The 14,496-nt window shown below is 25.8% G+C and overlaps 1 protein-coding gene across 6 annotated transcripts in view; it reads left to right on the top strand.

The window, feature by feature from the left end:
- The window catches only part of LOC129983849 (DENN domain-containing protein 5A-like), a 38,985-nt gene that overhangs the window by 985 nt on the left and 23,504 nt on the right, over positions 1 to 14,496 (top strand). For all 6 annotated transcript variants that reach the window (XM_056093514.1, XM_056093510.1, XM_056093513.1 and 3 more), the window contains exons 2-11: positions 1,016 to 1,125; positions 1,235 to 1,405; positions 2,562 to 2,833; positions 6,625 to 6,731; positions 8,275 to 8,400; positions 8,889 to 9,073; positions 10,010 to 10,349; positions 10,540 to 10,736; positions 11,270 to 11,455; positions 13,994 to 14,090. In XM_056093514.1, coding sequence (XP_055949489.1) covers positions 1,016 to 1,125; positions 1,235 to 1,405; positions 2,562 to 2,833; positions 6,625 to 6,731; positions 8,275 to 8,400; positions 8,889 to 9,073; positions 10,010 to 10,349; positions 10,540 to 10,736; positions 11,270 to 11,455; positions 13,994 to 14,090 — 1,791 coding nt within the window. The remainder of the gene's footprint in view (positions 1 to 1,015; positions 1,126 to 1,234; positions 1,406 to 2,561; positions 2,834 to 6,624; positions 6,732 to 8,274; positions 8,401 to 8,888; positions 9,074 to 10,009; positions 10,350 to 10,539; positions 10,737 to 11,269; positions 11,456 to 13,993; positions 14,091 to 14,496) is intronic.

Here is a 14,496-nt window from a genome sequence, read left to right as displayed (position 1 = left end):
ATATATATAATTCTTTATTTTTGACATCAATTTTATTAACCAAAGATTTAAAAAAGAAAGAAACAGAAAATTGCTGCCCTAGCCATATTAAGTAAAAAGGTCTTATTTTAGAGAATTTGATTTTTTTTATTTATTTTTAAAAGCATATGCCTAGATTCTTTAATCTTTTGATATGCACATATGACTTTTTTATATTTTGACATTCTATAGAAATGTATTTAAAAAATTTGATTTAACAAAATGCCTAAATGGAACTAAAAATGTCACTACTTAATAGAACGTAATTAGAAGAATAAAATTTAATTATAGATTCCATGTTTCTTAAAAAAAAAAAAAAAAAAAAAAGCTTAACTTTTTTAGACATGTTATTTTATTGAGAATAATATATCAAAATTTGTTATTTATTAGCAACTAATAAAATAATTATCTACAAATAAAATTATGAAAATGAACAACAAATGGAACATTTTTCTTCATAGTTTATTTCTCTTTAATAATAATAAAAAAATTAAAAGATTAGTAAATTACGCCATGAAATGATGAATTTCAGATTCATTGTTTTTTGTTTCATGATTTTAATAATAACATTTCAGCAGCAGCTGCAATACTAGTAACTGTATTGAATTTCTTTCAGAAGATCCTGAAAAAATTCTTTAAAAAAGCTTGAATTATGCTCTCATGTGTTCAATATAATGGAATGAAATATAGTCTTATAATACTAAAAAAAAGATGAAAGTTTTTTTTTCCCCCTAGATATTTTAAGACAAGACATAAATGGAGTATATTTAGGCTTTTTTTATCAAACACGATGTGAGGGGGGGGAATGAAATCTTAGGCATTTATTATAAAATTTTGTGTAATTCTAACATTTATTAAATGATTTAGTTTTAGAGCATTCAAGAGGATTTTTTTATTATATTAAATTATTTTAGCAATATCGGTCAAATAACATTATTACTTATTTATATCCATCAATTCTTTAAAAATATTAATATTGTACTCATAATCCAAACAGGCGAAAGCTTGCATTGTACACCACTGGACAGACCATACCGATCAAAGGTGCTGGCCCACTATCCAGAAAATGTACCATGGAATCCCTTCGACAAAAGTGCTGTTGGAATGGTTTGTAAAATTCTTTTTGTTAGAGTTAAATTAATTAAATTTTGACACTTTTGTCCATTTTTTACATTGTTGTATTTACTTTTAAAAAAATTAAGCCATACTTTTTCAGCTGTGCTTGCCAAAAGGATTAACATTTCGTACCCAAAAGCATAAACGCTCTGCTTATTTTCACTCATTCATCATCACAAAAGAAGATGGTTCTCGTACATATGGACAGTGTTATACATTCTATGAAGAAGTAAATGATCGTAAGATTTGTGATGCTATGCACACCTTACAGGTTAGTTATTATGTCATAGTAGTATTATACCATATTCTACTGTTTATTAGTTATATCTTATAATATTATTATTATTACCATTTTGCATTATTATGAAAGAATCTTGGAACATAATTTAAGAAAGGAAACATAATTTAAAGTTATTTTTATGGACACCTATGATAAATCATCAAAACATAGTAGCTATAGCCGATCATATTGGTGAAATCTTGGAATATTACGTATAAAGAAACTTTGTGATTTGTGTCATAATCTAAAAATTGCCATTTAAACCTAGGAATTCAAATACATTGGAAAAATCTTGTATATAATGGAAAAATCTTTTATGTATCTTATATATAATTAAATTTGCTGATCTTTGTGCTGGATCTGAAAATAAACAAGTAAAAGAGAAGTCTGTAAAAAAAAATAAAAAAAAAATACAAGTATCCTTAATAAATTTTATTATTAAAAAATATTACATTAATTTATCTTAAAGTAAATATTTTAAGAGACAATTTAATTCTGTTCTGTTCTGTTTTACTGCTATTAGAATTAATATTATATCTATGTTCTGTAAATTATGTAATCCATTAATTGAAGACTGAAATTTAGATGATAAAAAAGAAATATTCATATATATATATATGTATTGGACTCAAAAGTTTCTTTCGTTAATAAAATAATTCTGTTTGGTATGCTTTCATATTCATAAAATTGTAATTAAATGTAAATGAAAATAGAATATCATATTTTGTTTATAAATTGTTAAACTTATTATTTTTTTGGAATTCAGAATAATGGCTTAACTAGAATAATTTAAACTCTGTTAAAAAAGAAAAAAACCTAAACTACAATAAAAGAAAATTCCATTAATGTCGTCAAAATAGTAGAGATTTTATAAAAATGAAACATTGAAATGTTATTAAAATTAAGCAGTATTTTTCAATATATTATTTATATGGGTGATGTTCCTTTAATTAATTTAATTCAGTAGAAAGAATTATTGCAATTTTCATTTTATTCATAATTTAATATTATTATAAATGAATGTTATTTTGAATATAATTGAAAAATCATATGAAATCTCTTTAATTAATTTATATTTGTAGAACTATATCTTTATATGTCATTACATGCAATTATATATTGTTTTTTCCTTGTTTTTTTTTTTCAGGCTATGCACTTGACTGAATTGAGCAGTAGCAAAGTACCTGGTGTTCATAGCATTTCAGATGTGGGAAGCACACGGTCTCTTCCTCGATCCTTTAAACTGAGTAATCGGCAATCTCATAATAATGCAGGAGCATTGTATGATCTCTCTAGAGATATCTTATATGTTACCAAATGTATTTGCCTTATTACACAGCTACCTGTGGTAGTAGCTTGTCGTAAATTTCTGGAGGGGCTACATTATCTTGTTATGTCTAGAGAGCCACCTGCCATGAGGTAAATGATTTATTAAGTTCCTCATTTTAATTCTTAATTTATTTTTTATTTTTTTGAGAGTATAAATGAGCAAAATAAAAAATTCTTTCTTTAAAATATTTCTAAAAGAATTGTGAGAGTGAGTGTCGAATAATGAATACAGAAGCAAAGAAGGACGTTCCAATTAAATCGAATTTCTTGCTACATTTTGCAGAAGTAACTGGATTCGTTTAAAATGGAGCAGATTTTCAAATTAAAACGTTCTTCAAGAATCAGTATCTCTGCTTATATTTTCACTCTTACATGTTGCACAATTTTAAAATTTTCAATAATTATTTTATCAGTTTATTAATACTTAATAAATTAATACAATTTAAATAATGTTTAAATACTTTTTAGAAATTCTGTAATAATTTCATCATAAGGTTAAATTTAGTCAAAATTAATTTTATAACTAAAATCCAATATTTTTATAGAATTTCTTTATTTAACCTTTAGCTTACGGGCGGTACAACTGCTGTACCAGCAACGAGTTGGAATTTCATTTCCCTACTTAAACTTTCCACTGAACCGTAATTGTCTCATAAAATCCCTTCCCTTTTGTGTTATGCCCCTTAGTGTCAGGACATTTCGTCCAGCAGTTGTTATAATCACTATTGGCAGAGTTTTGTGAACCCTGCTTTGGCAACAATTTTTTAAAATAGCATTCCTAAGAGGTATGGAATCAGTTTGCATAATTTCATTTATATTACTCGATTGCCCCCCCCCCCGTTCTTAATTTTTTAACTTTATAATTTTTTAAATTTTTTAACCTAATAAAATTTGTAATTTTATAATAATGTTTTTATAGTTCGACCCATCTTTTTGAATAATAAATATTTATACCAAGAATTAGTTGAAGTTTCATTTCTGATGGAATGATGTAATGAAGGTGATCGGCACCCTAGGAAATTTGTTTTTTCTCATTCCCATTTGTCACAAATGATGCTGACAATCTAAATGGAACCTCGGATTGTTTTTTTGCCCTGTTGTTATATTTTACATTGAAAAGTGATAAAACACTCTATTTTGTCTTCATGTTTACCCTCCTCCCCCCATGACTGGAGCCTCAAGTATATGTACTTTCCAGTCACTAATGTACTAGTCTAATACAGTACTAAAGAATTGATGACTTACAATTTTTTTCAGCTTTAAATTTTAATACTTTAACTGGATATAATCATGCTAAAAATAAATTTTGATTTTTAAGTAGGTTGTTGGTTTCATCATTATTTTTCATGATTTATAAAAATGATAGATTTAATAATTTGTGATTAATAATTCATTAAAAGTTCATAACTTCTATAAAAAGTATAAAAATAGAATTTAATGAGTATAAAATGAGTATAAAAATTCTTATTTTTATACTCATTAAAAGTATAAAAATAAGAATTTGTAGTATTAAAATCTTTATACCTTCATTTCAATTCACTGAAAAGTTAGTAGAATTATTAAAATTATTCCAGAAATGTTTGTATTGAAATAAAATAAAGTAGCTGCATAAAATTGAGGAATTCTAGATTTAGTTATAAATATTTCTGAAAGATAATATAAATCATCTGCTAGTAAAAATACTTGTATTTAATAGCAAATGCTGATCATTTAGAATGCCAGCTTTATTTTCTTAAAGTTTTTTGCTAATTACTTTTCCGCATAATGCTATCGCAATGAAATCTTATGCATCGAATTCTAAGTAAACCATATCTAATCTTACTTTGGTTAAATTAATTGTCTTAAATCTAGTAATTATCTATGTATTAGTAAAATTTTCTGCAGATTTTTTTTTTTTTTTGTTGTTGTTGTTATAATTCAGTTTTTGATTGTTTACAAAATTGAGCATATTTTTCAAAAATGCTCAGTACGATGAGTAATGGAAATTCTCAAAGAAAAAAAAATCACTATAAATTGTAATAATCGGTAATAGATTAGGAAAACGTTACTAGTAATTTATATTAAAAACCATTCGAACTATGTCAGGAATAAAAATTATATTCGATTTCTATGAGTGAAATATATTAATATTAAAAGATTCAAAGATATTTTAATCTACAAAATAGCAGAGGATTGTCATCTGTGTTATGCATAAAAAAATGAGAATATTTTTAAGTATAAACAATTTAGATCCTTATGCATGATATTTAAATCATTACATTTTAGCAAAAATTGATGAGTTAGAAAAATAACAAAATAAAATTCACAAGGATGCGTTCACAATTATGTGTAAGAATTAAAATTACAGCTTCAGTAATGCTTAAGAAATTTATTTAATTACAAATATGATTGAAAAAATTGGCAACATTTTGTTTAATGTGCTAAATAACTATACCACAGTTATCCTATTTCCAATTTATTTAATGTCATAAAATTTAATTAAATGCTTCTTCCTACGAAATTAGTAAACTAATGTTGCAGAAAAAAATAAAACTGTGATAAAAACGTTTTTCTAGAGTTCAAACATGGTGAAACCACTAAAAAGCAACCTGATTACGACTGTGAGAGGACAGATGACCCATTAATACTATGGGGTGGGGGTCGAAATCGTAGAAGTTATTTTCAATAATCACCTTTAAAAGAAGGGGAAAGCATTTTCTAACTTTCCTCATTGTATGCCCGCATTCAAAGTAACTTTTCGAAGTTAGGGTTTCCAGAGTTTAATGGTAAATTAGATTCCTTTTTTGATTAATTAATTTTTAAATTAAATTTAATAATAAGAATATAAATTGCTCTTTGTTCTGCTGTATTGTTTTAATCTGATTTTAAAATATCAATTGTTAAATTACTTGGAACTAAAAAATTTTTTGCATAAACATGAATGTGATCTTTTTATCATTAAAAAATGGAAGTGATAAATTCATTTAGGATTTCTTTTATCATCCTTTTCGTCTTTAAGTATTTCAGTTCTTTTTATATAAGGAAGCAAATTATTTTTATAATTTACTTGTATATGAAAATATATAGAAAAAAAAAGCAGAATTATAGAATGAAAAAAAAATATTAATGTGAATAACAATAATTTTTAATTGTTTCTCTTAAATTTTTGCCTGGTTTTTATGTGTGTGTGGTTGATGTGGATTTTATGAAAAAGTTGGTTCAGTTATTATTATTATTACTTTTCATATGTGTGTGTATGAAATGCATAGAACTGTCAAGGGGTTGCATACAAAGCAAAAATATCATAAGTAATTTCAGCGATTTTAATGCCTTGATTAAATGCAGAAAGCAAATGGTTTTGAAGCTTCTCAGAAATCAATAAATTTAAAAATCAAATACTGATATGTGGAGCATAAATTCTCTTTCAAATACATTTTATCAATGCATTTTATCTCTGCTTTTTTAAAGTTGGGGAAAAGAAAAGAAAAACATTAGTGAATTATCATTCTACCTAGTATTTGTATTCTTTTTTCAGTGTTAGTCTATGAGAATTATAATCTATAAATTATGCATATGTATATTTAAATATTTCATGAAGTACTGTATCAATATTGAATTCGTAGTAATATATTGTAAAATATCTTATATTAGCACTATAGAATGTATGTAAGAAAAAAATCTCAATATTCAACAGAATTTTCACTTTACTACAGAAATAATTATTAAGCTTGATAATTTAATTTTTTTCCCTTTTTCGCTATTTAAATTTCATGTGAATATTAAAGGGATTTATTGGATTGCTAAGTTATTATTTGAAGTATTATATTTTATTTATTTTATTTTTTTGTGAAAATAAATTTTTTATAAGATGATAACTATAAAAATATTTTTTTCCTTTATAGGCTTGAGTCATATGTTTACAACATATTATTTGAGGTGCCATTGCCACCCCCAAATCGAAGTTTAAAATTTACTTGTTTTGGTCAGCAAGTTTTGTGCCAAAGACCTGGTAAGATATTGGTCATTCTCTTATATATTCTATTAGGTTTTAAATGCTGTTATAATTTTTGTTTACTTGTAGTTCACAATATTCTAACTCATTATAAATTATCAACATTAAAACTCTAAAATGTTTAAAAATTAGTTACTATACTTCTTATATTTAAATTTTGAGAATTAATTTTTAAAAAAATTTCTGGCAGTTAATTTAATGCCATCATGTTAAAAATTTCTGATTGTTTCATTTTAAAGTAAATTAATTTTAAAATGGAAAGTATTGATAATAGATTTGAAATGTATGCAAGTTTTGAAAAGTCTATTTATGTTATACCTGTTATCTCAGTGCATATTTTCTCTAATGTTTTTTTCTAAAAGTACTAATTGGTTTTCCAATCATTTGTTATATGTTACCAAATAAAATCAACAATTAAAACTGTTTTTAAAATTAAACATAATGTTGCTGATCTTTATATTTATTTATTTACAAGTAAATGAATAGATTAAGAAATTAAAAGTATATACTTTTGCCTTTCTCAATTTTGAAATCTTGTTTTAAATTGCTCTAATTATACAAGTTTATGTAAATCTTACAAACTACAATTTATATTTTATGTGTATTAGGTCATTAGGTAAATAAAAAGATTCATTTATTATTTGAAAAAGGAGGAATTATATATTTATGTAACATGTTTTTGTAAATATCAGGTCAACAGGAAGACACATTATGAATTAAATTCAATTTGTTTTTTGTATGAGAGAGCATGACTTATACATGGGGATAAAGGAGAAATATATCAGTTCACAATAGGATACAAGAGAAAAAAAATGTGAGAATTTGTTCCCTCTGTTCTTTTTACTGATAGATTTTTTAAAAGTTTTATTTGGCATGTGTTGATTCAGGAAAGAGAGAGATATTTCGAAAGAATGCTATGGGTGTTGGGAATTTTTATCCCTTCACTTGCACCTTGAGAACTGCATTGCCATCACTTTTTTAAAACACACGTTAGAAAAAATTAAATAGAGAAAAATGAGGATTTGGATCGGGAAATAAGAGAAAATATTAGAATAAATTAGTATGGACTAATTTAATTTTTTAAAAAATGGGAAATATGATCATTAAGAGATATTATTGCATATATGTATCAAGGTTAGCTGTTAAATTAGCAGTTTAAGCCACATTTTTATTTCTTGCTTTGATCAATGCGTTTGTATTTATCTCTTTTAGGCTATTTTACAGTTCTTTTGTTAAATCATGATCAAGAACCTGAGCAGTGAAATTTGAATTGATTTGATAAATAATGTGATAAATAACAAAAAAGCTAAAAGCCTCCTCAACTCAGAAACTAAAGAAAGAGTGTTTTTTATGTTTGAATTATATAAATTACAATTAAATTTTATAAATGCTAGTAAATTTAATTTATCACACAGATAAATTTTATTATATTATATATAATCTTATATACACATATATAAATATGCGTGTATTTAATATTGTTTGATTTTTGTTTTGTTATAATTCCATTAATCAATTAATACTTTTTGTTTGTTTCTAGGTCCATGTGAACTCCCTTTCTTTGAATATTCTTATCAAATGTTGTTCTCAACGTTAGGTGTAGATAATGTTATTTTGTTATATACTAGTGTTCTTTTAGAAAATCAAGTATTACTTTTTTCTGCTGGTAAGTCAAACATTATCAATACAGTCTTATCTGCTTGATTATGTACATGTCTTTTCTTTAAGAAACTTTTAATATTAGAATTTATTGTTAGTTTAGTTTAAGTAATATATTAGTTTCAGATGTAAACTTTTGAAATCTCTTTTCCCATTTCCTTCCTTTATTTCCTATATTTTCTCATATTGTGTATTAAATTCAGTGGTACATTTTTTTTTGTTGTTGCTTATTTCATAATTCATTATTGCTTCATTAAAAACAAAACAATTAAGGTAGAAGGCAAATTTTATATAGTAATATTATAACTATTTTAGTTATAATATTAATTTGTTAATTTGTAATATTAATTTGTTGTAAATTGAATATAAATAGTTGCTGTGTATGTGTAATTCATTGTATATATAACTTTTCACTTATATTCATTGATAGTTATTTCATTAATTGCACTTTCTTTTTTTAATTATATAATTTTGTTTATTGAATTTATTTTTCAGATTATGACAAACTAATGGTTGTTGCGGAATGTATTGTTGCTCTGCTATTTCCATTCACATGGCAACATGTATATGTCCCCATCCTGCCTGCTTCTCTTCATCACTTCCTTGATGCTCCTGTCCCTTATATCATGGGGCTATGCAGTCCTCGGGAAGAACGTGCTCAATTGTCCATTCCAGGAGAAGTAAGAATCATCCTTATTTTTGAATTCTGGAATTTCAAAATTCATCTAACAGAAAAATGTTCTACTGTAGAGTAGTAAGTTACAATGAATTTTGTACATAGAAATTATGATTGAGAGTCTATAGATCAAGTATGTTTGTAGTATACTAATTTCCAAAGTATGTGAAAATGTTTATGAATAAAATTATATGATGTACATAATTTCTAAATTATTTGCAGGGTATCATTATTTAAAATAAATTAAAATTTATTGTAAATTTTTTCAAAAATTGTTATCAAATGGTCAGAATATTTTAATGAATTGTCTTCTCCTTATTATTATTACATATATTTTTATCCCAAAATTTTATAAAATAGTGTTATAGTGATAACTTCTGTTTTTGATATTTTTGTATTTATGCTTTTTATTGGAACATTTGTTTTGAAAATACATAGAATAGATTTGGTTTCTAATTTATAAATTTTAACTTTTCTCTGCTTTTTTTTCACTTTTATTTAACTTAGACATGTTTCACATTTGTAATGACTGAATTTTTTAATCAGTTTTTTTGCACTTGCATTCTGATATGCTAAAATTCAGAAATTTTATAGACTTGTATAGAAAATATTATTGTTTAAAAAACACATAAATTTAATATTTTCATAACTTAATTATTGAGTAATCAGTTATTTATTTTTTTGCTGTATCACACGCTATTAAAGTTGGAAAAAATTAATTTCAAGTATCCATAATATTTATTATGGTGAGCAGTAAATTAAAAACTAAAAAGTAGAAAATTAATACTACTTTTAATAATCTACTTTCAACTGTATTAGTAAAAGTATGTTTTTAAGAACTGTTTTTGCTTAATTTATTGCATTACATTCAGATTTAAAGAATAACAATTTCTTTCAGTAAATTACAAAATTAAAATTTGAATGCTTCCTATTTATTTAGGCAAATTTGTGTTTTGTTGATATCGACAACCAAATTGTTGAGGTTCCAGAAGACATTCCAAAGTTTCCGTGCCGTAATGAGCTAATCTCCGAACTAGTAGATACATTGAAGACATTTGGAGTGTGCTCAAATGAAAAAGAGCTAGATAGGAACTCTAATGAAAGGAGCTCCAGAAATCACTTGAGAAAACTCTCATGGACTTTTGACAGTGGAGATTCTGGTGTGAGTAGCACTGACAGTAGTGCAAGAAGTTCGTACAGTAGTTTAGCTAGTACTCACAGTCATATTCTCCAACAAAGTGAAGCACTGCAGAAAGTAACTGCCCTTGCAAAAAGAACAGGTAATTTGAAAATTAAATGTTTGTAATCTTGGAATAATGATTATGTTTTTGCTGAAATGTTAATTATTTTGTGTGTAGGAGATTTAATTCAATTTAACAAATTGGCTAAAGTTTGAAAAATCCATATTTTTACAATATGTTTTTTTTCTTCTTCTTTCTTATCTAATATATTTTATTTTGATGTTTTTAGGTGTAATTACTTCCATGGGTGATTTAGAAAAGCCAAAAAAAGTAGACAATGATGGAACTTCTAGAAATCGTGGAAAAGAGGAAATTCGGAATTATATTGACATGCTCAAATTAAACAATGCAGTGAGAGAAATATTTCTGTGCCGTTTTATTCATATGTTTAGGTCATATGAAAATTTTATTATCCAGCCAAATCAAGTATGTATTATATTAAGTTATAATTTCATCATTAAGATTCTTTAAATTCATACTATCATATCATATATTAATATTGTTGAAAATATTAACATTATTACTGCAGAAATCTGTTTATTCATTTATTATGAACTTACTAAATATAATTTAAATCTCAAAGTGGTAAATTCATACTAAATCATGTTAATTCATTATTCTTAATTACGGCTATTTGAACTGATTTAACTGTGCCTTATTATAAAAAACTTGTTTTATCTCTATGAAGCACACATTTCCATTTTAATATGTTGTTTCCACTTAAAGAAAATTGTTTGTTATTCATTTGTATTTATTGTTCTAATTTATATTATACTTTTTATTGTTGTTTAGTAAATGATGTAATTTATCTGATCAACATAATTTTTAATCACAATAACTGTTTTGTTATGAATTATATGTATTATAATATGTTCATATATTGTTGATTCTAATTACTGAATGAGACTTAACTGCTACTATATTTTCTCTGTTTGCTTAGTTGTACTTTATACTTTCAGCATGATATGGAACAGTGGTTGAGTAACAGGGAAACAATGCAGAACTTTGACAAAACTGCCTTTTTATCTGATCAACCCGAGCCACATCTTCCTTTCTTGTCTCGTTTTATAGAAACGCAAATGTTTGCCACTTTCATCGATAACAAGATTGTTTCACTGTGGGAAGAACCAGATCCTTATTTAAAAGTAACAGTAGATTCAGTGCTGAACCTTTTCATATTTTTTTTGTTATAATTTTATTGATTTTGTATTATATTTTATATAGATAATTCAAGTTAAATTAATTTAAAATACAAAAGAATTATTGTATAGTGTTTGTTTCAGTCTATAAGAGTAGATTATTTACCATCTTAATATTTGTGTGATCAATTTATTAGTTATTTAAATAGCATGTTTTTCAGCAGTTCAAAAAATTTTCTTAAATTACCTGAATAAATTTTAGCAAGCTTCCTTCTGTTTCATTTAAATCATCTATACTTTGTTACCAATATTGATATGTGTTCTATTATTAAATATATTACAGTATGCAATTCAGTATATATATATATATATATATATATATATATATATATATATATATATATATATATATATATATATATATATAAAGTGGTGGCCAAAAGTGTGGACATTTTTTGAAAGTTTCATGTTTTTCAACTTTGCGTGCTTGTAGAATATATTAATTTTCACTTAAATACAAATTTTTATATATGAAATTGAAGGTAATTTAATGTAGAATTTAATAACAAAAACAGTATTACAATATTTGTATTACAAAAAAAGTTACACTCATTTTAGTAAGATCTATCTTAGATTTGCATTTTTTTAAAAGTGATACTTACACAATCAATACTTAGTAGAATAACCCTTATTTTTTAAGACAGCTTCACAGTGTCTTTTCATCGAGTGAACGAGTGTTTGGAGTTCATCTTTCGTAATCACATGATGCCAAAAATCAATTATACATTCAATAAGTTGTCTTTTATTGGATGGACGTTTTTTTCGTACAAGAATTTTCAAACGTCGCCACAAATTTTCAACTGGATTGAGATCAGGTCTGTTCCCTGGCCATGGTAATACAGCTATGCCTTTATTTTGAAACCATGCTTTGCATACTTTTGCTGTGTGGCATGGAGCTCAATCCTGCTGAAAAATAAATGGTGCTTTGTTGGGGAAGAAATCCCTGATGGAAGGTATCAATTTTGGTTCCAGGACAGTTTTGATGTATTTTTTAGCATTCAGGATGCCATCAATCACTTGAATTCGGCCCACACCATCTGCAGACATACATGCCCAAATCATGGCATTTGTTGTTGTTTTTATAGTTGCTTCAATGCAATCAGGATGAAGCGCTTCACCTACTCTACATCTCGCGTATTTTCTACCATCACTACCAAAGAGCGATATTTTAGTCTCATCGCTCCAGATTACTTGCTTCCATTGATTTTCTGACCATTTAATGTGTTCTTTTGCCCACTTAACTCGTTTTTCGCGTTGCTTTTGATTTAAATATGGTTTTTTCCTTGGAATTCTAGCTTGTAGTCCAAATCCTGATAACCTTCTTCTTATTGTTCTTGAACTTTCAGCAATACCCGCTGCATTCATTTCACACCTAATGGCATCTGGTGAAATGTTTCTATATTGAAGGCATAGCCGTTTAATTTTTCTATCGGCAGTAGCACGTGCATTTTTTTCCGGCCTGATTTGACCTTATTTTCCACTGATTTCGTTTTTTCATAACGTAAACAGAACTTTCATACACCAGAACAAGTCACCGAACCACCAACTTGTCTTGCAATTTCAGCATAAGAGAGACCATTTTCTCTCAATATGACAATTCGGCTTCTTTTTGTAGATGTCCAATCAGTTCTTCTTGTTGGTGATATTGTTTAAAATTAGTTTAATTAAAAAAAGACTTAAAATATCCCAAAACTGCAATACTCTATTTAATTGTACTAGTATGCATCATTCCGCAAAATATTTCCACAACAATAACTCTTTTACCATCCAAATAACCTAAACTATAGTTACAGATATTTGATGGGTCCCCAGAACAGTGTTTGTGACTGGCTAGTACGCTTTTATTACAAAACACGTCATAATTCAAAACCATTTGTGTTTGTTTCTTCTACTAAAATGAGAGTAACTTTTTTTATAATACAGATATTGTAATACTGTTTTTGTTATTAAATTTTAAATTAAATTACCTTCAATTTGATATATAAATGCTTGTATTTAAGTGAAAATTAATATATTCTACAAGCACGCAAAGTTGAAAAACATGAAACTTTCAAAAAATGTCCACACTTTTGGCCACCACTGTATATATATATATATATATATATATATATATATATATATATATATATATATATATATATATATATATATATTTATAATATTAGTTCATAGTACAATCAGCATATCCAAAATTTTCATTTTAGATTAATGGATACACTGTCCTTTTTATTTTATATATTTGATGGGTTAGAATTCTTTGTCACATTTTTGTCTGGCATTTTTCTTTTTCTCCTTTGTTACTTTAATTTTCAGCCAGAACAATTAAGTGGATTTTTTTCTTGCTTTATTTTGAGTAGGATTTTTGAAGATAATAATCTAATGTAAAATTCTATTAAAATTACCTTTTTTTTAAAAAAAGTTAAATTAATAAATGCTCTAGATTTATTTTATGTTAGACAATTAAATTCCTCTCTTTGTTCCTAGTTGTTTGATGCTAGAATGCGGTTGTTAAATGGAGAACATTGTGGCGATGGTGTTAGAGTTACCACCTATGAAAGATGCACTACTTACCAAGAAACGGGTAATGCTATTTAATTATAGTAAAATTGCAATGAAATATTTTATTATCTATGCAATGAAATATTTTATTATCTATTATCATCTATCTATTTTTTTAATTCAACAACATATAGCGATAAAATCCATGGTTACTGGAGACATTCATTAAAAAAAAATATCATTGCTTTTGCCATAATAAAAATTTCATAATGTTGGCATATTGATTTCATATGTATGTGAATTAGACAATGTTAAAAACAGATATTGTGCTTTCAATTATCTTTATGATGATTTTAATATATGATGCTACAGGTGTTCCTTATACCATGATTTTTAAGCATTCCTTGAGGATGAACTCTTAGGTGATAAGTTCTGGAAAATGCTCTTGATACTTGCATTTTGTAATGTATCGGTTGCCATTCAAGTGA

Source organism: Argiope bruennichi, chromosome 9, assembly GCF_947563725.1.
Source record: "Argiope bruennichi chromosome 9, qqArgBrue1.1, whole genome shotgun sequence".
Classification (NCBI taxonomy): Eukaryota; Metazoa; Arthropoda; class Arachnida; order Araneae; family Araneidae; genus Argiope; species Argiope bruennichi.
Note: the sequence above shows the minus strand (reverse complement) of the source record. Positions and strands in the feature narration are given on the sequence as shown.